This window comes from Arvicanthis niloticus, chromosome 8, assembly GCF_011762505.2.
Source record: "Arvicanthis niloticus isolate mArvNil1 chromosome 8, mArvNil1.pat.X, whole genome shotgun sequence".
Classification (NCBI taxonomy): Eukaryota; Metazoa; Chordata; class Mammalia; order Rodentia; family Muridae; genus Arvicanthis; species Arvicanthis niloticus.
The window spans coordinates 74414042-74437212 of NC_047665.1; the positions used below are offsets into that span (position 1 = coordinate 74414042).

Here is a 23171-nt window from a genome sequence, read left to right on the forward strand (position 1 = left end):
TTTGAGTCCAGTCAGAAACAAGAAATCTTTAAAAGTACCAAATAAATGATCAGACCTTAAAAAAAAAAAAAATGAAAAGAAACCCCAAAAGACTACTACTCACACCATGAAGTCACCCTTATTACTTTGGTTTTCGGGAGGCTGAGTCAGGGGCACTGCACACTCAAAGGTACCTGGGTTATGAAGCGAGACTGGGCTCAGAATGAGAACTACTTCTCTGAATTTTATCTACTGCTGTTCATTAAATTAAAAGTAAAAACACAGAGTTTAAAACACCATCAAAAACAAATCTAGTTCATGTCACGTTTTATGAAAATAAGAATGTCTTCAAAAACAAGTTATTCTCTTATTAATGTATAAATTTACTTTCATAAATTTCTTTAATACTTTAATACTCCCATAGGAGAAAGGTGTTGCTGTATCCATTTCAGCATTCATCTGTTGTTCTGATTGTTTGGGGGCAGTTAAACTTCCTGTAGCTAGAGAAAGGAGTGTTTAAATCACTTTTTCTAGTAACCAGAGACAGCCATGTCTTCCAAACTACCAGAACATGGCCAAGTAGAAGGTGTGGTTTCCATAGTTGCAAATTAAAACCTACCTGCAGCTTGAGCAGGTAGTCTCCTGCCTTACACTTTGCTCCTATCCCATCACACACTGGTCCCCACTGGATGGCGCTGCCTCACCACATGTTCATCTTTTCAGTGTGCAATAGAGCAAACCAACACAGCTCCCACACCACTAGTTATTCCTCTCTGTCGCAGTTATTACACCGAGAAGTACCAGAGGCTAAGTATTATCTGAGACGTATTTCATACAAATTTCATACAAAGGTTTTGTTGATTCCAATATTTTTCAAATATTTTGGTCCCAGAGCTTCACCATGCAGCACAGACTTGCCTCAAACTCATAATCATCCTGCCTCAGTCTCTCTAGCTCTGGGATTACATGGGCACAACACATAGAGTTTTCCTTCCTAAACTGACGCTTGTGAGTGCTCTCTCTGCTCCTACCCCAGCATCATGGACATGTTTTGGGTTTCTGTTGGCAGGATCTTCAAGAGGCACTGGAGTCAGTCTGCTTCTGGAGATGAGCCCATCTGAGCTGCTGGCTCCTTCCCATGGTTTTCCTTGCCTCTGGGATCCATCTCTACCTCGTCTTCAGCCCCACTTGCTGGGATCCTGGGTACGGTTTAGAAGCGCCTTTGGCTGACCAGCTCTTTCTTAACCTTCATGACTTTTTTCTAATATCCTCACAAAGGCATGCATGGGCATTTTGGTGGTGGTGTTCCACATAGGCAGCTTGGCTTCCTGTGCAGCACGGGCATTTGTCAGAGCTTCCCAGACAGCTGCTTACTTAGTCGTCTCCTCCCACCTCTGCTCTCATTAAAGTGTACTTGTAATCTCACCTTCTAAACACATTCCCATGGGACAATTTGCTTTGACACTCACACATCTCTGTGTGCTGAAAGCAGACTCTGCATAGCTGGCTAAATCCAGCATCAGTATTCCACTCCCTGTGAACTTCAGAATAAAGAAGTCCTGGCCTCCCCGTGTCCTCTCATTTCCATACCAAAACTAACATTGTTAAAAGTAGCCACACAGCTGTTCCCTTCTGAAGGTATCAGCAAGGTGGAACTTAACTCTGGGCCTCTATTTTCCATCAGAATAAATGAATGCCCTTGATTCTATGAATATCTGAGCATGTTGTGTGGTCCATGCTAAGCACACAGCCCGTCCTCCCCCTAGGGCAGCACTGTGCACCTGCAATGCTTCACTGTAGTATCCCTCCATGTTCCTGTGCTAGCTTGCTACTCTGTGGCTGTGATAATGCTATCATTACCTTGCTAATAGCAAAAGCAACTAACATGTATTACTCTTACATTTCTGGAATGTGCAGTTTAATAACTAGCACAAAATACACATACAGAAGTTGAAATGAATTTAGTGATACATATATGGCAAATTCCACACAAACAATTTCTCAGGGTTTTTATTGACTTTTTCCAAAAATTCTTGTACCTGCAGCTATCCCAGTTGCAACTGATTAATGAGTGTAATCTGGCATACATGCCAGCAGATATTTCATTTGCATCAAGAAGAAAACAAAGGAGGACAGTTAAGACAATGTCAGCTGTTCACTCCAGGGTAATCTGTCTTCCTCTGCTGAATGAGGTCATCGCTGTTTGAGAAGTGGGAGGGTATTTTGTCAGTTTTGTACCGCACTGTACAGTTTCAGCTCTCATCAGCCTCAAGACTTCTTCCAGCAACTGTTTTGACAAACCAGCCAGACACTCCATAATTAATCCAACTTAGTCTAAATACCATCACAGTCAGTTTCAAACTACTGGGATGTCACTCACAGCACGCAGATTAGAGCCACGTGGGGTATACCCAATGTTGAGGGGTTCTACCATATACAATATGCCCTCAAATTGCAGATGTTGTGTGGTCTGGGTAAAGTGTCAAATGCCTTTGATCCCAAGCACTTGAGAGGCAAATGTAAATGGATCTCTGAGTTTGAGGCCAGCCTCAAACACACAATGTTCCAAACACAGAATGTTCTAAATCAGCAGAAGTGAGACACCATCTCAAAAACAAGCAAACAAACAAACAAACAAAAAACCCAAAAGAGTACATATTATAGGAAAATGTAGCAAAATGCCAAGTAACTAAATTTTGGCCTTTGACATTGTTTCTAAATGACATAAAAGTCTGAGCTGAGAAAAAAGATACTGAAGTGGAAACTTCTGGTTTCTTTGGGAAGTCACGTTAAACGTGTTTTCCTGAAGTAGACACAGGTGAAAGAATGTTTTGCTAAGGCAGACATGGGAAAGGTCTTGTGATGAAGGATTCTTTGCTAACGACACACATGACACACATGTATTGGTTTGCCTTACATTGCATTGCTGAGCTCTGCTTGTCATGACTTCACGGAAAAAAACACATCAAAAAACTTCTGGTGGTGTTCTGGCGGCTTCTTGGTGCTTCCACGGGCTCAAGCCAATTGGCAGTGATAATATCAACTGCTACAGACTCATGTGGAGTCTTGCTAAGACTCTTACTCCCTTGTCCATCAGTAGTTGCTTTCCCTCATCTGCCATTGGTCTCTAGTACACAAAGGAAGGATGAACTGAGTTTTTTCCCTTTCCTTACCAGATTTCAAGATTCCCTCTCGCCGGGCGGTGGTGGTGCACACCTTTAATCCCAGCACTTGGGAGGCAGAGGCAGGCGGATTTCTGAGTTCGAGGCCAGCCTGGTCTACAGAGTGAGTTCCAGGACAGCCAAGGCTATACAGAGAAACCCTGTCTCGAAAAACAAAACAAAAACAAAACAAAACAAACAAACAAACAAAAAAAAAAAAAAAAAAAAAAAGATTCCCTCTCAGAATGCCAGTCTAGGCCTAAATCTCATTATGAAATCCTGGGCTGAAACATAGGAGCAGGTTTTAATTCATTGCAGTTATTGTGGATGAGCTCAAACTGCCCCACTTCTGCTCAGTGGCATTCAAGTTGGTGTCTTGGCTCTCTTGACCAAAGCCTTGTCATTCTCATAGCTTCTTTGCTGAGACCAGGCCTTAAAGAATCATCTGTCACTTCTTGCTCCACACATCAAGTCAGCGTTATGTCCATAAGCTGTGCCATCATTTAATGAGGAGTGGACTTCAACGTGTGGGTGCTAGGAACTCCCCCTTAGCTGATCACTTTTCTAAGTGTCTTTGTTAGGCACAGATAATAAATCTGGACAAAGCCCAAATGCCCCACAGGAACACACTTGCTCAATTGCATGTATTATATACCAGATAGAAAACACCGATGATACTGAAAACATTAAAAATTTGTATATCCATTGTAAAAGCAGTACATTTCCATTTCTGTGAGGGCACAGAGTGTAGTTTCTTCTTCATCAAGTTCTGACTTACATAACCAATTAAATATCTCATTTTCAAGGTCTATGATTTATATGAGTATCCTCCCCAGACACTATATAAAGGCTGGTCCCCAGGATGATGCTTTTGGGTAGGGGTAGAACCTAGTGTAGGTACGCCCTGAAGGGAACTACGGAGTCCTATGTCTGCTGTTTGGCTTTGGGGTGAAGTTTGCTCTCTTACATGCTCTTGAGAGGATGTACAGCCCTTGCCAGAATCCTAATGGGGCTTCCACATGGTAGAGTAGAACTTCCGGAACCCTGAGCCAAAATAAAACTTTCATAAACTTAATACTTTGGGTATTTCATTGTAGTGGTGGGAAGCTTATACATCAACCATCAGGAGTGTGTGTGTGTGTGTGTGTGTGTGTGTGTGTGTGTGTGTGTGTGTGTGAGAGAGAGAGAGAGAGAGAGAGAGAGAGAGAGAGAGAGAGAGAGAGAGTTTTTGCTTTGTTCTTTCTTGAGAGAATGAACATGAACTTTGAGGTGTAGGGAGGTGGAAAGAATTTGGGAATTGAAAAACATGATCAAGATATATCATATAAAATGATAATTAAAATAATTTTGATCAAACAGCCCAGAATGTATGGCTATATTTAATAGATTTTTATTGAGGAGACCAAAACTAGTTCCTTTTAGCACCAGGCTTTAGTTTAGAAGTATACTTGTAATTTGGGGCACTCACATGCAATCCAGGCTTGATACCTCATCTGTTAAAACAAGCAGACAAAACCCCTGTGACAATGAAGGCTCCTACTAGCCTTTGATCTATCAGTTAAGAGACTGAGTTTCTCATTGCTCTTGCCTAAATGTGAACTTTCAAAATGCCCCAAAGTGATAAAAGGCCTTGGATGTTAGGCAGAACCATGACTCCACCTAGGGAGGCCCTGTTGCTCAACCTCAGCATCATGTCATTCTGAAGCATCTATGGAGTTCACTAAGTGTGTTCAAGATGAGTTTCGATGTCACTTGCCTCGAACCAAAAGTATCAGAACTACTTAAAAGTGCTGGCCACCAGCATCAGTAATGATACATCTTTACTAAAGCATGCTTATCTGAATGGAATGATAAGAAGTAAAATAAGGGAAGAGCTTAAGAGAGAAAAAGAAACCAGACTCTGCTAAGAGAATATTTATGTATCCAATCATTACCTTGTTCTGCAAGTGCTATGCATGAGCATTAAGAGAGAGCTTCTGCTTACATGGTCTGGTGGGAGCAGGGCAGCAAAAGAAAGAAATCAAAGGGATCGTTCAAGTGCCAGACCACATAAGGGAATGTGTGAAAGCACAATCAAGCTGGGTTTATCTCCCGCTTGCCTATAGAAGTGCATGGAGGAGATGCCCCCGCTCAGGCAATGCAGACCCTCTCACCATGGAGGAGACGCCCTGCCCTGGCAATGCAGACCCTCTCACCATGGAGGAAACCCTCCGCCCTAACAATGCAGACCCTCTCACCAGGCACCCCTCTCAGCAGACACCCTACACCTCCCCTTTCTGCAATATGCGGTTTGGCTCTACTCAGCATGACTTTACAGCTTACAAATTTCCAAGAGACTTCAAGACACCATTGTTATGAGTCTGCTGGTTTTCTGTACCCATTTGCTTATTCTTTCTTTCATTTCCTACTAAAAGTCACATCTAAGGACTCTACTATACTAGAAAATGTTAAAACAAACAAACTGTGTCCCATTTCCAACACTGTTCTGACACAAACCAAACAGCAGGCTATTAAATACCTTTTCTAGTCATAGCCTAGAGATGCATTTTCTGAATGCATTTCAGATCAGAGCTGAGGGTTGGAGTTTAGACACAAGGTAAACTACACAAAATTCTATTTCCTAAGCATTTCCAGTTTATTGTCCAATGGTGCATTAGAACATGCATCTTACTAGGCAGCGAGAGTAGGCTGCCCTCTGTGTATTCTGCAAACTTCTCATGTTCTTATACAGATGTCTGCAGAATTAGTGTTAATAGGAAACTCCATGTTTACTTTAATTAGAAGGTTCTCTCACAAGCTGAAAAAAACACTCTTGGCACAAGGATGGAGTTAACTTCTTTTGCTGCTGCAGACTGATTATCCAATATTGTAGCTTTCAAAGATGTAAGTGCTGACATTAAAATAGCCATCAGTCTCCAGGCATCGGCCACTACTGGTTTGGGTGGGTTTTTACTTCTCTGGGCAATAACTACGCATATACGTATGTGTGGATGCATTTGTATGATCACAGCGTATATGCCACTAAGTTTGAAGTTTGGCTGAATTCATGATTTTATTTGTAATCATCACAAAAGAAAAAAATTAGATTTGCCTCTATCTAAAACACAACACTTTTTCATAGTCTTCAGAGTAAAAGATAAAATACATCAGTAAAACAAAATTTAAAGAAAGATTATTCTAGCTAGATTTTTAACAGTGATTTGGATACACTTTTCCTTTCAATTGTCTTTTATGATATTTTGAAGAAAGATCTATCAGTAAATGAAATTCTACTAATAATATTTGTTTTTAGCTTTTAATAGATTTTCTGCTAAAAAAATCAAGTTGTCAAGAAAGGAAAATATTACTGGTTTTGTTATTACAAAAACAATAATTTTTAATTCACAAAGGATGAAAACACAAGACAGCTCATTGTACATACACTATTACAATTATTAGTGGTAGACCAATACAACATTAAAGACTTTGCATACACACATGTACTTTGAAACAAGAAACACAGGACAAGTTTAAACCTTTGACATGTTCATGATCACCAAGAGAAAGAACACCACAGATCACAGATTTGAGTCTACTTGATTTCCTGGTACATAGTCAAGACACAAGACCCCTAAAGCACACTGCATTATTAATGGCATCTTCAGGTCTATACATTCTGGTTTAGAATTTCTCCCCACCCAAAGCAATCTGTGTGAGCTGTCAAGCAGCTTATCTGTTACCTATTTAAGAAGATTACAACAACACACAATATCTTAGCCACAAGACTTAGGAGAAAGGTTTTGGACAGATCATACACACACACACACACACACACACACACACACACACACACACACAAATAGACTGTTCCCCGGGAAGGCAATCTGGAAATTATAAATGCAATCCTAGGAAAAAGAATCATGGTCAGAAATCATTTCCTTTCAAACACTGATGATGAGGAACTGTGTGGTGTCAGGAAAATGTTGGTACAGAAGAACAAAAAACATATGAAGTGAGAAAAGTCAATCTGCCACAGGAAATATGGATTTGGTTGATTTTCTAAAATGAGGTATAAAAGTATGCCAGTAAATAAAAACAAAACAACAACAAAATTAAGAACCAAAATGCACATTTCCAATGGAAAAACCTCTAAGCATATTGTAGTTTCCTTTATTAGATTAGACATTTCATATACAGCAGTTAATCTAGAAAAATACATTTAAAAATCTTCAACAGACCATGCCTCCCTGTAACAAAACCTTCCAAACCCTGTTTTATTATACAAATCAATCTACATTAGTAATGTAAAAGAAAATACTCAAATTTCGCAGTTTCATTTTCTATCCAACATCCGATTTACAGGTTTCCACTATTCGAGCTGGAGTTAGAATTCTGTAATGATTTTCCTACTGTCTTCTGTACATATTAAATAACCTAGAGTTGCTCCTGTAGTGTGTTACTATTCAGCAAGTCTATTCAGTACTTCCCAGTACCATTCTCACTGCAGTGGTCTGCCTGTAAATGTAACTAAAACCTAAAAGTGCACAGTTTAACTTTCCCAAATAATGGCCTCATTCTAATATTCATGGAAACAGTCACCAATGTCATGATTAAAAACGTTGTTAGATGTACTCTGAGCCTATACAACACAGTTATATACACAGGTAAATTATATTAGGTCCTTAGCCCATCCTTACATCAAACAATGTCTGTTTCCACAGGGTCATACCAAAAACTCAATATGGCACTAAATATGATAAGGATTGTTAGCTATAATTCAGTACAGCGAGACAGGAACCAAATACCCTGATTTGACTTAGACTAACCAGAACTCCAGTATATCACAGTGTTTAAGTCCTGCCAGCGCTGCTCCAACAGACAACTGCGGTATCTAGCAAGAATGCCATGAGACAGTAAAATTAGACAGCAAACCTTCACCCAGGGATTCTATCTGGGTTATGAGCTTCGACCACTCATGCAAACACCCTGAAAAACGTAGTACACAGGTTTCAAATGGATCAACTTCATTTGTCTTAAATGCCCAAGAGCATTTTTAAAATAACTGACAGCAAGTATCATTGTACCAAGTAAAGAGCTTACGGACCATGAAAAGGAATCTACATTATCCAGTTTAAAGACAGCAAGGACAATACCACAGGGGACCCACATGGCTGTCCTCACCAAATTATCCAGTGTATATGACTGGTCAGAATTCTGAGTTTTGATGTTTACTAATATTCAGAGGATGAAATGCAAGCATCCAGGATAAAATGAATCCAAATTTACACAGTCATAGCTTGCTGTTTGTTTGCAACAAAGCAGCAAAAGAGGGCCCAGCTGGTGCCTTCACTCTCCTCTTCCTCTCTGACCCTCAAAAAAGTGCAAAATCAGAGTCACTGCTTGGTCCAAAAGGAAACACACACCATGTCTAAGACTTGAAACCTTGGACTCCAGCATCTGTTCCACAGGCTGTCTTTCAGGAGGGTCAACGTCCAAAGACAGTGCTTAATTCCAGGAGAATCAGCTCTACGATCTGGTTTTGGTACACAGTGTGAACCGCTATATTACCAGTCTCTCTTTCTGGCTTTAGAAGGGTAGGGCCAAAAACAATCGCTATGCTCTGATAGGTCATTCGATTTTTTTCTCCATTTTCTATGACCCTAGAGGGAGAAAACAAACTTATTTCAAAAACAGAGGAAAACTTTGAATTGTATTACAAAGCTAACAGTCTGCGTTTAGAAAAAGAGTACTCAATGTGCTAGCTGGCACATACGGTGTTTAGTCATGTAGACCTCTGTCTGGCTGCTACATGAAGCTTGCTTTGGCAAACTTAAATGCATGATATTTTAACTTCATTTTCAGAATTGTTAAAATTTAAGTAACAATAATCTAGCCTTTATATGGGGAGGGTATTTCATCAGGGACTAGAAATTCAAACTTTCAATTTAATTAAAAACTTTTCTCTAACTGGTACTTTATTATTTTATTTACTTTTACATTTGACTTAGAGTGTGTGTGTGTGTGTGTGACACACACACATGCCACAAAGCACATGAAGAAGTTAGAGGACAACTTGTGAGAATCAGTTATCTCTTTCCAACATGTGGGTGCTGGGGACTGAACATGGGACCACACAGTCACCAGCATGTGACTTTACTGCTGAGCCGTCTTGCCATTCCTGCTTTACTATTTCAATGTTCTTTGTATAGTATGAACAAAATCATTTACTAAAGTAGCTGTGCAGTAGTAATCCTGAGCCAGAAAGGTTGTTTTAAAATAATGTAACATGCCTCATTTAAGCTATCTCAACTTGTGTTAGTTAACTTCAGTCTTGTCAGAACATCTTCTGTGTGAGGAGCATTACATAAAAACTTTACATAAAATATACTTTAACAAAATATATAAAATATACTTTAACAAGGTATATTATAACAAAGTATATATATACTTTAACAAAGTATATTTTATATATTTTATATTTTTTCACACCCAAGCACTTTACTAGAAGAAATAGACACTATAGTCAAGTTTCTTTTCACAACTTAGGAAGACAGCAAGGAACACATGTAAGAACAGATGAGGCCTAGATGAGCCTGTCCCTATGTGCTGTCTGTCCACTGTTTACCCAACACTTCCCACTGTACAACTTCTTACCTTTTGAGGTGTCTAAACAGAATCTGCATTGTATCTTGATTTGGCTTTGGCAACTGTCTGATTAGGTCCTTAACTGCAGTGACACGCTGTCTTGGTTCTTGTTCTAAAACAAAGTAATAAGCAGATAGATAGTTTGCAACAAATTCTTACAGAATGAAAGGCAATGACATAGTTTGGAAGCTGGTGTCTGGTAATTCACAGTGACATCTGGTGGTTATATTTAAAATCACTAGTTATACAATATTGAAAAAACTTGTTTAAAAAAAGACTAATCACTTAATCTGTAAAATGATTTTCAATATTAAGAAAAAACTGAGCAGAGCAGCATACTCACTAATTGCATTAACAAAATCATTGAAATGATTAAACGTAAAGAGAGGCTCTGGTAATTCTCGGAAGAACATTTTGAGTGCTCCCGTGATGACATGAATGTCTTCCCATTTACTGTCGTTCAAGTCCAACTTCTCATCTGAAAAACAGCAGGAACAAGACACTGTAAAATTGCTTTCAACCACTTCTCACAGCCGTGGGCAGTGCTTCTGGGTGTAAAAGTAGAGTGCACTCTTACCATGATTGACTGCAAACCTCAGCTTCTGGATCACCGCAAGGTTGCCACTCACTCTGTAGATGCCATCAACATCTAAACCTACGAGGAAACAGTGCTGCATGTTTGAAAGAAACTCGCTTGTGGCTTCTGGAGATGCATACATGTCTCCATTTGGGGATTTCACCATACTGCCCAGGCTGGCCTTGAAATCCTGGGCTCAGGCAGTCCTGTGCTTTAGCTGTCCAAGCAGCTGGAGCTGCAGACACACTGCACCCAGCTTCAGAATTCATATTCTTAACATAATCTAAAGATCATATAGACAAATGTGCTTTCCCTCTAAATAGCTTTTTAGACACTTGGCAGGGGAATAAGGGAACAATTTACTCGGAATTCTGTTTAATAAACTGCAGTAATTCTACATTTTATTGGGTACACACTGTAGCTAAACTCATGAAAAAAATCTCACAAAAACTCAAAAAAACCAACAACTGGGAAAAACTTTGTAACACCTGGTGATAGAAAAAAAAAAAAAAAAAAAAAAAAAAAAAAAGTAAAGATGAACGCATCCATTTGTTTGCACATGATTTTATAATGTAAGTGCACATAATGAAGAACCTGGCACCCTTTTCACAAGTGTCTGTCACACCAACTGCTTATGGTAGACTTATCTAGTGGTTCTATTGAGAACATATCACATGATAATACTTCTTTCAGATGTAGGCCAGAATCATTTGAAATTCATAATTAAACCTAAAAATTAAATATTCATTAAATATTAAAGCTGTACCTATTGAACAAAACCCATTTCTAATGTGCTATTAATCATTTAGCTTCACATAAATCAAGTAACCAGTGCACAGCCTTGACTGTCACACTGACAGAGTCAATGGGCAAAACATCTGACACTGGCAGAAGTTACAAACTAGGTAACACAAGTTGCTAACTGTGCTGGATGCTTCTGACTCACACGATGGTGTGGCTATAGTCAATGCACTGTCAGTCATAAGAAGGTAGTATGGTTACATATTAAATTTAAATAAAAATACCAAACAGCTGTGTTCTTCTCAGGGACTTCTGTATTTAGATACTTTACAGTTGAGTTCTCCCTTCTGTTGTAACACAACAATCTCCTGTTGAGTGATCATCCTTGGAGCAGTCACATCGGTTATCAGTCCTTGAATTTGCCTTCAGTCACCACTGTTTTTATTTAAGCCTTGGCAACTCCAAATGACTTGGGCAGATACCGTAGTGACATATCAAACACTAAATGACACCTGAAGATCTTAATTCGAAACAGGTGTAAGTATGTAATACCTTTGCAAACAAAATGCTCCCTTCCATACACACATACACGCACACACACATATTTTAGGACTGTAGAATCTTCTGGTTGCCTCACTCAAAAAAAAAAAAAAAAAAAAATCCCTTAATGGCTTTTAGTATACTTATTTACTGTGTGTGATGGGGGGGAAGATATCCTAGTGCTTGTGTGAAGGTCAAAGGACACTTTGTAGAAGATAGTTCTTGTTCTCTCTCGGGTCCTCAGGTCTTGTGGCAGCACCTTTATCAGTTGAGCCACCTTGCTGGCCCAGATCTAAGAATGTTGATGCTGAACCAATGAGCAGTTTTGCTTAATGTGAAGAACAAAACTTGGAAATGTTCTCTTACCATGCTCTTCGACGTGCTCAATGCATAACTTCACAAACTTTGGCACTGTCCCATTCTCCCTCTGACACAGATTAGCAAGATTAGATCCAAATACCTGATCTGAAAGAGATTTTTTTTTTTAAAAAATGAATCATCTTGCTAAGGTCAGTTCAGGAAATGGCCGAGTCCTTCAGAGTACAAGAGAAAACATGCAGGGATCCTAACATCATCCACACATGCCTCCTTCAGCCTCACACCAGTCTTCCTGAATAAACTCCAAGCACACAATTCACTCTGGTGGGAAAGCTTCTCTTTTTTTATTCTTCCTATAGAGAGTTTCTCCCTAAATATGGCTCCCTTTCTTTACTTCTGCCTTCTCAGGCAAAAATCCCCTCAGAAAAATCTGACTATCCATAACTAAGACAACTGATTTCCAGTCACTTTCTGTCACATTTTTGAAGGCTCTGAACAGCAAAGCAACCTACATCTTTTATCCAGAAGTACTTATCTATAGCCCCTAAGATTGCTACTTTGTAGTGGCTTGGCCAGATGCTGCTTGTATTCTAACGTTAACACTGAAGTTCACAGACCAAACACACAGACCAAAGTAATGCTGTGTGACCTTGTCCCTGAGTTACTTCGGATTGGTGAATAAAGATGCCAACAGCCGCTGGGCAGAGGAGACATAGGTAGAGTTTTAGAATTCTCAGGCTTGCGGGGATCAGAAGAGAAGCAAGAGGGAGAGAGAGGAAAAAGAGAAGGAAGGGAAGGGGAGGGGGAAAAAAGCAGCCATGGGTTAGGTGAGTCATGAAAATGTGGTCCTGAGGACTGGCCAACTGGAGTTAAGAGCAGCCCAGATGTAAGTAATAACTGGGGTTATCAGTAGGAAAGTAGATTCTAATAGCATAAATAGTAGATATGTGTCCAGCTCTTGTGCTGTTTGAGGTTCACTATAAATAAAAAGGATGTATGTGTCTTTTATCTGGGAACTCAATGGTCAAAGGTTGGGTAGAAACCCTGGATTGGGATTAAAAAAGAATTCTACAACATTACTTTATTTGTCTGGGGGGGAAGTGATGATTTTTATTTTATGTCTGTGCACGAGTATGTGCGTGTGAGTGCAAGTGCCCATGGAGGCATTGGATCCCCTGGAGCTGGAGTCACAAGGTGCGTGGCATGGGTGCTGGGAACCCAGAGTGGTCCTCTGCCAGAGCAGTACACATTCTTATTTGCTGGCTCATCTCTGCAGCCCTACTTTTCAGTTTTTGTTTGCTTGGTTTTCTTTTTTGAGACAAGGTCTCAATTAATACATGCTGGGTTATACATGGAAGGGTGACCTTGAATGTCTGATTTTTCTCCCCTCATCTCCCAAGCTCTGGGAATATAGAAGGGTACCACCAAACCCACGCTCAGTTGCTAATGTGAATCAGCTGATTCTTACATATTCTGGAAGCCTTATATCTGCCCTTAATGGTACTCATCTTTGTTTTTCAATGAGAAGATGCTTTGCAAACATGAGTAGTGATGGTCTGCTACAAACTAAAACCAGACTCATATATGCACACTGTGCGTTACCTTTACCATTATTTCTGAACAAATGCCACTGGTTTGAGTTACAAATTTAAAACTTTTAACATTCCAAGATAAACACAACAGTAACTGTTGGTACACACATATACAGGTGCTTGTAAGGAACACTTTTCTCTTTGTTGGTACATTACAGTGATCATAAATTAAGAAAGATACAAAATAATCAGTGGGAAACATTTTTTTATTAATTTTAAACTTAAGTTAGAGCTAAAAGCAAACAATCAGGAACAGAGCTATTCGCTCATGCTCTTAGTAGCTGTCTGTCTCATTTCTAATTTCTGATCCTTGTGATGCAGGACCAAAGCCCACTGTCAGGACCTCTAAGACCACAATGCCCAACCTGCATCTCATTTGTCCTCCTCTGACACAGGCTTCAAAGATGGGAGTTTGGGATTTATACCTGCCTCCAATTTTTAGCTACACTTTACCATTCACTTTTTAAAAATCAGTGCTAATTATTCAAATGCTTTTCATTTCTGTAGCTGAAAACTTAACAAATAAAGAATGAAAATGTTGGATATGTTCAGTTTTAACTTCCAACACCTTACTTTTGACTCAGCACCATCATCACGTGAGCACCACTTCTCCTCCATACCTTTGATATAACCTTTCTCACGAACAGCTTGCAAAGTGGGGCGCCGGGTAAGAAACTTCTTTAAGTTTTTCTTAGTTTTCTTCTGCTCTGAAGAATCCATGCTGGATCCTTTCATTGCTTAAGACAAACAGATATTATGTATTTCAGTAAACTTCACTATTAGAGTTTTTCCACAGATGACATAAAACATATCAATCCCGTGGTCAAAAATTACAGCAGAAATAGTTATTCTAATTTTAAGTGAAATTTTCATTTTTATAACTAAAAGTGAACTATACCTTACTCTCTTTGGTATAAATCAAGATTAAAACATGAGATTTTACTTTTCTGTATGTGTCAGAGTGTAAAAATGACACACAAACTCTACAACTCAAACCAAAATTCCTATCTTGGTAAACTGCTGAAGGGTCTGCAAAGTCCACACAGGCTCTGAGGATCTCATGATTATCTAGACTGAAGTCAAAAGGGAGAATATAGAACCTATTCTATGATACCGTCGATCCTGATTTATGAGCTACAGTAACATGAAATTCTCAAGTACATTTGTTAAAAATAATTATATTTGAGGAACACTAAGAGTACGGAGTATATGAATCAAGAATTAAAAGTTTAAGCTGGGCATGGTGACATATGCCTGTAATCCCACATGAGAATCAGAGGCAGAATGATCTAGAGCTCACTGCCAGTCTCTGGCTTCATAGAGAGCTTGAAAGACAGTCTGGACCACACAGAACCAAATCTCAAAAATCACAAAACTCTGTATTAACATTGGTGGTGGTGGTGGTGGTGGTGGTGGTGGTGGTGGTGATGTGTGTGAGAGAGAAAGAAACATTTATTATATTGTTGGAAAACAAAAGTAGAAGTGACTTTCTAATCACTTAATTAAAAGACCAGAAAACCCTTAGCTAAGCAAGTGGATTAGTTAAGCCAGAAAAGGTGTGAAGTCACAGTTAGTGGCCAATAATATATTTCACAAGAGTCTGCAGTTGAAACTATCTTTCTTAAAACTGGTAGCGTAGCTCTGCTTCCATCTGTGTGCTCTGGAGATCCAAGCGCATGGCTGTGTGCACGAGCACATGACAGTGAGCTGGCTGCCTGATGCCTGGAGCAGGGATGGGGCTGTGGAATGATTATCCCTTGACTTCAGACTTCCAAAGTCTAAGATTTTATACAAAACTACGTATTTTTAACTCAAAAGAGTACAGCTTCCTAGAGGCCTCAAGAGAAGTGTACTATATTTTCTCTTGAAGTATCCCACCTTAAAATCACTGCATCACATGAATGCATACTATGGTTAAATGTAACAATGAGCTAAAAGATAGTGCTTAATTAACCCTGTCACTTTTCTAATACTGAAGATTTCATTTTTATATGGGTATTTATCAGCCAACAAGGAAACAACTCACAGCGAAGTTTTTTAAGCTCCTTCTGGTCTTTTTCTTTATCCTGCTTTTCTACCCCTGGTGAATCTGGTGTCTCCTCTTCAGCTGCTTCATCAGCCTCTGCTACCTGTCGATGTCAGAAAACACATTACTGCTAGAATTGCTGTAGCTGAACAGCATATTTTTCAGAATGACTGACTCTTACCAGTGGTTTTAGGAAAACAGTGTACAATGTATATGATTTAGGTATTTGATCAATCTTTAAATTCATAAAGCATTAGGTATACCTGATTCATTTGACATTGCACATGGGTGGCACACACAGCACTTAGAAGTCGGTGATAAAAGGCCATGGACTTTATGACAAAAGAGTCAGACTTATACTCCTGGATGGGACAACCATGCTGCCTGTGACAGCAGTTTAAGAGCACACTATTACAGTGTAGAAAGAAGACAGACTTAATGCTCACAGATGTTAGACACTGAAAAGTGCCTTCTACTTCTACCAAAGTAGGTCTCTTCTACAGCCTCACCAAGGAAACCTGTACAGGATCTCAAACAGTGGACTACATTTCCAAAGCTACGGACTTTGTCTCCCTTCTCACTGAGGCCTGCTGCACTGAGTTTATTTCTGTTGATGGTATAAGGAGGGGCCTTCATTTCTTCTTGCACCAGTACTATTTACAAGGTATGTCCTTCCTCACTGTTCCTCAGTGCTGTTCTGGCATGTAGTGTCCATGGGTAGGGTGGTCTGTCTCCAGGCACTTTACTCTGTCCCACAGATCTACCCCACACAGACACAAAGCTCCACTGCTTTATATAGGTTTATAAAGTCCTAATTTATAATACAGCAGAGGTCCTTTACTTCCTTCTTCAACAAAGTCTTGGGTATTTTTAGCCCCTTTTATCTCTAAAGGAATTTTAGAATAAGGTTCTCAAATTTGGTTACCAAAACCAATCACATTTTAGCAACAAGCCCAGTGGAAGACTGTTTGCATACATAGGCCCCAGGCTAATCCAAACTACCAAAAAACAAGCAAAACAAACACACAGACAGACAAAAAGATCATCATGTTACACTGGGAAACTGGTTTAGAAGGTCCCCCCCACCCCCAAGACAGGGTTTCTCTGTGTAGTCCTCACTCTGTAGACCAGGCTGGCCTCGAACTCAGAAATCCACCTGCCTCTGCCTCCCAAGTGCTGGGATTAAAGGCGTGCGCCACCACTGCCTGGCTAGAAGGTTATTCTTATTTGGATATAAAAATAAAAATCAGCCGGGCGGTGGTGGCGCACGCCTTTAATCCCAGCACTTGGGAGGCAGAGGCAGGTGGATTTCTGAGTTCGAGGCCAGCCTGGTCTACAGAGTGAGTTCCAGAACAGCCAGGGCTACACAGAGAAACCCTGTCTCGAAAAACCAAAAAATAAATAAATAAATAAATAAATAAATAAATAAATAAATAAATAAAATTAAAAAATAAAAATCAGTCATGGTTTCAGAGATAACGAAGTATATAAAAGTAAAAAATTATACATTATACAACATATATAGTTTCATGATCTATCTGCTAGAAAAGCTCACGTCTCCCTTAATAAGTGTTATTTTTTTCATTTCCCTCAGCTAGAAGGCCCTCAGTACAAGTGAGAAGTTAAGAATGGAGAGAACACATAGCTCTTGGTGGCCCAATGAGGGAACAATGAACACCTTCAGAAGAAAAGCAGCAGAAAAGTAGACATGGTGTCACTAGAAACAACTGATGAAGCTACAGCTGCACACACTTCAAAACTCGACCTCTAAACTCTTTCCATCAAACAGTATCCCTCCCAAGGCATTTGGGCACTGAGTTAAGTACTATGTAAGTACTGTGCACTAAGTGCTGTTGGTCCTTCTTCATGAACCAATGCCTAACAGAAACCCTGATGCAACCACTGACATTTCATATGTGAGAATGTCTAGTCACATCACTGGCACAAACTGCTAAAGTGACCTTTCCCTTTCCCAGCTGGGTTAGCACATACATGCATGCATGGAGCCTTTTCATCTGTAAACTGAAATTTGCATATACAATCCACAATTTAAAAAACCAGGAAAACTGCTTTGCAGTTAAAAAAGAGCTCTGGCTGTTCTGAAACTCACTATGTAAACCAAGCTCATATTCACAGGGCCTCTGCCTCCCAAGTGTTAGGATTAAAGGCGTGCTTCACCACATCTGGTTTGGCAATACGTACCTGGTTACTGATAGTACTACTAAGAACTTTAAACCAATCATTAATAACAGCATCATTATCAGACTGAATTAGCAGTTCTGTTCCTTGGCGGGTTTTCAGCTTTAGAGAAAAGAAGGGTGAAGAAAGAACACAGTCAGTGCTTTTAACAGAACAAGTGAAAACGTGTACTCCCAAGCCCGCAGTCTGCAGTGAGCTCCGTCTTACACTGACAGCAGCAGAGGTAGCACGGCAGCTGGAGAGAGCCCCTCATCAGTGTCAGTACCAAAGAACTGATTATTTTATAGAGCATGAAGTTGTTTTTTTGTGGTAAATTCTAAATAAAACTCTAATAATTCTAGATCCTAAAGTAGTATAGTTTATCACTTAAAAATAAATTCAAGTATAAAAGCAGTGCAGACAATGGAAACTGAAACATTTGTAAAGAAATAAAAGTACTGTACACAGCTTAAGAATTTTTTCATAGCCTGAGAATTTTCTTAATCTGGCTATGAAAAAAAATATATATATATATAGATAGATATGGACTGTGTTAGGTTTTCAGTATTTGCTACTTACCAGACAATGATGACTGAGTATGAAGACAAGGCACAAACAACAATAATGTCACAACCCTTTAAGAAGTTTATACATCTATCTATCAACTTAATTCATTTATTTACTGTGTGTGTGTTCACATGTGTACCATGGCCTGAGTATAGAGGTCAGAGGACGACTAGTCAGTTCTCTATTCTTCCATGCTGATTCCGGGAATTGAACCCAAGTCCTCAGATTTGGCAGCAAGTGCCTTTAAATGCTGAGCTAACCCACCAACCTTCACACCCCTTCTGAGCAGAAATATTGCTAACTGTCTAATCATGAACTGAAGTAAGGACATCTATTATTTTATATGAAATCCAAAACCAACAATCTCTTCGGACTATATTTTTTCTTTTTTCTTTTTCTTTTTTTTTTTAATGCCTCAATGAAAGAACTATAAATTGTAAAAATTTCCCTCTCATTTCCTGGCTGATAACTGAGTTTGTTTTTCTAGAGGAACATTTGGCAATTTTCTCCCAAACAATCAAGTCTCCCATAATTTCTCGAGTACTAGATGTGATAAAATATTGACCTGAAAAGCATCAGGCCCAAGAAGTCTAAGAAGACATGCTCCTTTGAGGTTTCTCAGGAGCCTGACAGTCTAGAGAACACTCAAACTGTCTAACATAGGGATAAAATACATACTAAGTCCAAAGTGCATTTGACCATGGATCCTTTTCTCACTCAGGAACCAGCTACTAAAACTGTAAAGCTGATTTGGGAAGTAATGACATCCTTTCATGCATCTTTCTAGACAGGTGGTCCAGCCAACTCCCAACACTAAATGTATGTTGTTCTAGACAGGGGAGGGGTTCCTGATCAAAGATAAAATTTAGTTTCTTAAGAGCAGAACAAAGCTAACCACTGTAGGTAGCATTACTGCAGTAGCATTTGTCTTGAGTCTCAGAGATAAACTGCATTTGGGAAGCAGAGCTCAGTGTGGGTTGAAACATAAGGCAGGACAATAAAGAGAATCATGTAGATTCTGCTTGGAAAACACTGGCAAAGCCAAAGTGACTAGCCTACAAATATGAAAGGCTGAGGACATGAGGCTATAAAGAATGGGGAAATAGAAGACAGATTACAAACACATCTCAAAAATTCCTCCAGCTTTCTGCAATGAACTTCATGTTCTCTGACCCAAGTGAACTCTTATACTCGCGGCCCTGAATGAGAGAGAGCAAGGCCTCTGAGCTGTGTTACAACAGAGTACACGGCAGGTGGTCAACTTCCAAGTCTAGGCCTTCAGAAGCCCTGTCATCCTTCACCCCACTAGAACCCTGACTTACCATGTGGAGAAGCCTGTGTTAGCTTTCTTGAGCAAGAGAGATCTTAGGGAGAAGGAAGCCTATCCATGAGCCAATATAGGACATGTGGGGAAAATGAGTCAGTCCAACCCACTCCATCTGAGCCTCAAGACTGGTACCCAGCAGAGAGCAGAGCAGCCATTCTCTCACTCCGCACTAACTGGAACAGGCGAAGGAAGCTCTTTTGCAAAGCTGCCAAGCTCTAGAATAGTCTATTATATGCTGATAACAAACTGATCCAGATCACAAACTGCTATGGAAGGTTTGGAATGACAAGGAGGAGATACTTCTATAAAATAGTTCTGGGGCCACAGCGACATTAAGAAGGCATGAGATTACCCCCCCCACACACACACACACACACACACCAGTGCCCATACATGATGGCCCAAATGACTTAGTCACAAACTATGCCTAAATTTGTAACAAAAACCTAAAACATGCACACACTAAAGCCAAGAATGTGAGTTTACCTCAAATACGTTCTTCTTGCTTGATTTGTCTTTTGATGCCATTTCAATTGCTGCCCCCTTCAGGTCCACTGTGAATTCTGGTTTGGACTGATTACTCCCAAACTTCATTTTAGAGAAAAAAGACTTTATGTGATATACATGCATAGGTATGTATAAAAGAAGACCAACTATTTATAATAAAGAGATTATCTTAAATCCTTCTCTTTTCAGATTCAAAAGTTATAAAGATATCTAAACCTGATGGGTCTTTAAACTAACAGGCCCTCAGCTCTGACGGTAAGGCTATGATCATGTTAATTCCCAAGAAGGAAATCAGGTAATGCTGTAATTTGCAAACAGGTAGACATGGATATACTGTGGCCTCACAGTTCAATTTCTATAACTTATGGTACACTGTATGTGGCTATATAAAAGATTATGTTTTAAATGCAATGCCCAACTATCACCTGTACATAAATCACAAGCAGGTGCCACATACATTTTCTAAGAAACATCCTCTAATCCTTTCTCTGGAATACCAGGACAGAAGTGATCCTTATCCTCTGTGGGACATCTGACAATGTCTAGTTTTAGTTAAGTGAGAGGTGGGGGGTACCAGTCATCTGCAAAACGCCTTAGTTCATGGACACCACTCACAACAGAAAAGCCTATCCTAAAAACAGTTCTACTTTGGAGACTTTTAAAAGTTTATACTTTTAATGCTTCAAGAGCTAATGGGATGCTGGGTGAGTGAAGTGCTTGCTGAGCAGGCCTGATGACTAGAGTTCATAGTCAGAACTGACATGGTGGAAGGACACCGTCTGAAAGCTGTCCTCTGCCTTCCATGTGCACCCACACTCAGTCTCCCTCCTTTGCCTTGCTCTCTTCCTCACTAGAGACGAAAAATAATTTTTAAAAAATGCTCAGTAACTACTAATGTTTGTGTATTATTTGTGCGTGGCTTTCTCAATTGCTGGTGGAATGTGTGTGTTCCATTTATTCAGCTGTAACTATCGTCTGAAAAAAGTAAAGAACATGATGATAAAACAGAAGCAGCAGCAGAGAGGAGATGAGCATGAGCCTGGTTGAATATAAGGTTTGAGAGTCTGCTATCTCTGCCCATGATCCCTTGGGATTTCAGTGTGGATATAACTTCTAAAGAACTACACTTCTCTTACAACGTGACCATTGTAACTCAATGCCATTCAAACTGCACAGCCAACAGCAATCAGGAAATGCAGACACTGACAGGACCCAATGGCAGCCTGCACCTTCTGAGTTACTGTTCTCTCATCTCAGGTAGGAGCAGCTCCACTGCAGAAAGGGGGACACAATTTCCATGTTTGTTCTAGTTGCTGACTGAGCGGAGAAACAAAACTAGAATTCTTTCAAACAATAAATCTCCCAAATGAAAATGTCATTAATAATCCTTCAAACTCAAAACTGGCTAGTCCAGTGAATTTTGAACTGTACTTCACTAAGGCCTCCCACATGTCTGCATTTTTTAAAAGTTACATACAGGGCTGAAGATGGCTAAGTAGGATTGCAGCAGGAGCTGGTAACTTGGGTTCTATTCCACAAAGTTATCCTCTGTTGCTCCATTCAACCCATGGCACCCACATGCTTACACACACACACACACGCACCACACACGCACACACACACACACACTTTCAAAGGCTAAGAAAACTGTTCAGATGTTACATTCAGATGTTACAGCACTCATATAACTTAAGTACATTTCCACAGAGAAATACTTACCCAGCTTGTACTACTTCCTTGAGTTTTCGTAAAAAGTAAAGATGAACCCTGCAACACTGCCCAAGAAGACAACCAGTTCTTTCTGCAAATATACAGATGAAAAGGAACACTATCAATCAAAAGAAACCAAGACCTACTTAGCACTGTCACTGTTCTCCACAATTTCATGGTTAGTACTTGAACTATTTATACTAGATACATGATTCTAACGGTATCCATAGTCATTTTAGTGCCTCGATCTGACACATAGCACCCACACAAAACAAATGAGGTTAGTCAGAAATGTAAATAATCAAAATAGCTGTAACCAAATTATCCAAGTGCTTTCACATAGAACTAATCTAGCACACTGTGATTAAAAACATTATTTTCGTCATGCAAATAGAACGTATGTTAGTTTCATAGATACTAGATATGTTAAATACTAGATATGTTAAAAATGTATACTAAATGACAGACCAATTGCTCACTAAGATGTTTAAAATTACTGAATTACAAAAACAACACATATATGTAAAAAATAAATAAATAAAATAAAAATAAAAAAACCTCTGAATATAAACTTGTGTAAAGCATAGGCTAGTGAGGTGGCTCATCAAGTAAAGGCACTGTTGCTAAGCTCAATAATCTGGATCCATATACTATAAAGAGAAACTCACACAATTCTCCAACATCAATATTTACATTATCAAAATCTGGAAAGCCCCTCCCCCAATCCACACTCCACTGACAAGAAGTATTAAATGCGTGGTGTATATGGGTCTTTCCAAAAGTGTTATGTGTTACTACTGTGTGTACTTGTGCACATGAGGTCAGAGGGTACCTCTGGAGTCAGTTCTCTGCTTTTATCTTTATGCAGGTCCTAGGGTCCAACAGAAGCTGTCAGGCTTGGTCAGCAACACTTGCTGACCAATCTTGCTAGCCCTGTATTTGGGTCTCTTAAACACACTGACCACTAGAAGCTGTAGAGGTGGCTCAGTGGTTAAAAGCAACTTTTGTTCTTGCAGAGGACCTAGGTTCAATCTCCAGCAACCACATAGTATTTCACAACCATCTGTAACCCCAGTTCTAGAGGACCCAGGGTCCTCTTCTGACATCTTTAGACCCAGCATGCACATGGTGCACATACATATACACAGACAAAAACTCATACACATAAAATTAAAAATATTAAAAGAAACTATATACTGGTTCACTGTCCTGTCCCCAGATACACAGGTAAGGTTCACAATAAACATGTACACTACTACTGACGTTCCTACTAATAATTTGAAAGGTGACTGATGGAGTCTGGCCAGAATCTTCCCTTCTTCAT

At 39.6% G+C, this 23171-nt stretch overlaps 1 protein-coding gene across 1 annotated transcript in view; it reads right to left on the bottom strand.

Annotated features, from left to right (window-relative positions):
* Positions 1-6490: 6490 nt before the first annotated feature.
* The window catches only part of Arhgap12 (Rho GTPase activating protein 12), a 45013-nt gene continuing 28332 nt past the window's right edge, over positions 6491-23171 (bottom strand). The window contains exons 4-13 of the mRNA XM_034510399.2: positions 21857-21938; positions 20117-20218; positions 17761-17859; positions 15559-15661; positions 14153-14269; positions 11989-12087; positions 10342-10419; positions 10108-10242; positions 9774-9876; positions 6491-8779 (exon numbers count right to left, since the gene is read on the bottom strand). Of these exons, the coding sequence (XP_034366290.2) occupies positions 8605-8779; positions 9774-9876; positions 10108-10242; positions 10342-10419; positions 11989-12087; positions 14153-14269; positions 15559-15661; positions 17761-17859; positions 20117-20218; positions 21857-21938 (1093 nt within the window). The 3' untranslated portion in view covers positions 6491-8604. The remainder of the gene's footprint in view (positions 8780-9773; positions 9877-10107; positions 10243-10341; positions 10420-11988; positions 12088-14152; positions 14270-15558; positions 15662-17760; positions 17860-20116; positions 20219-21856; positions 21939-23171) is intronic.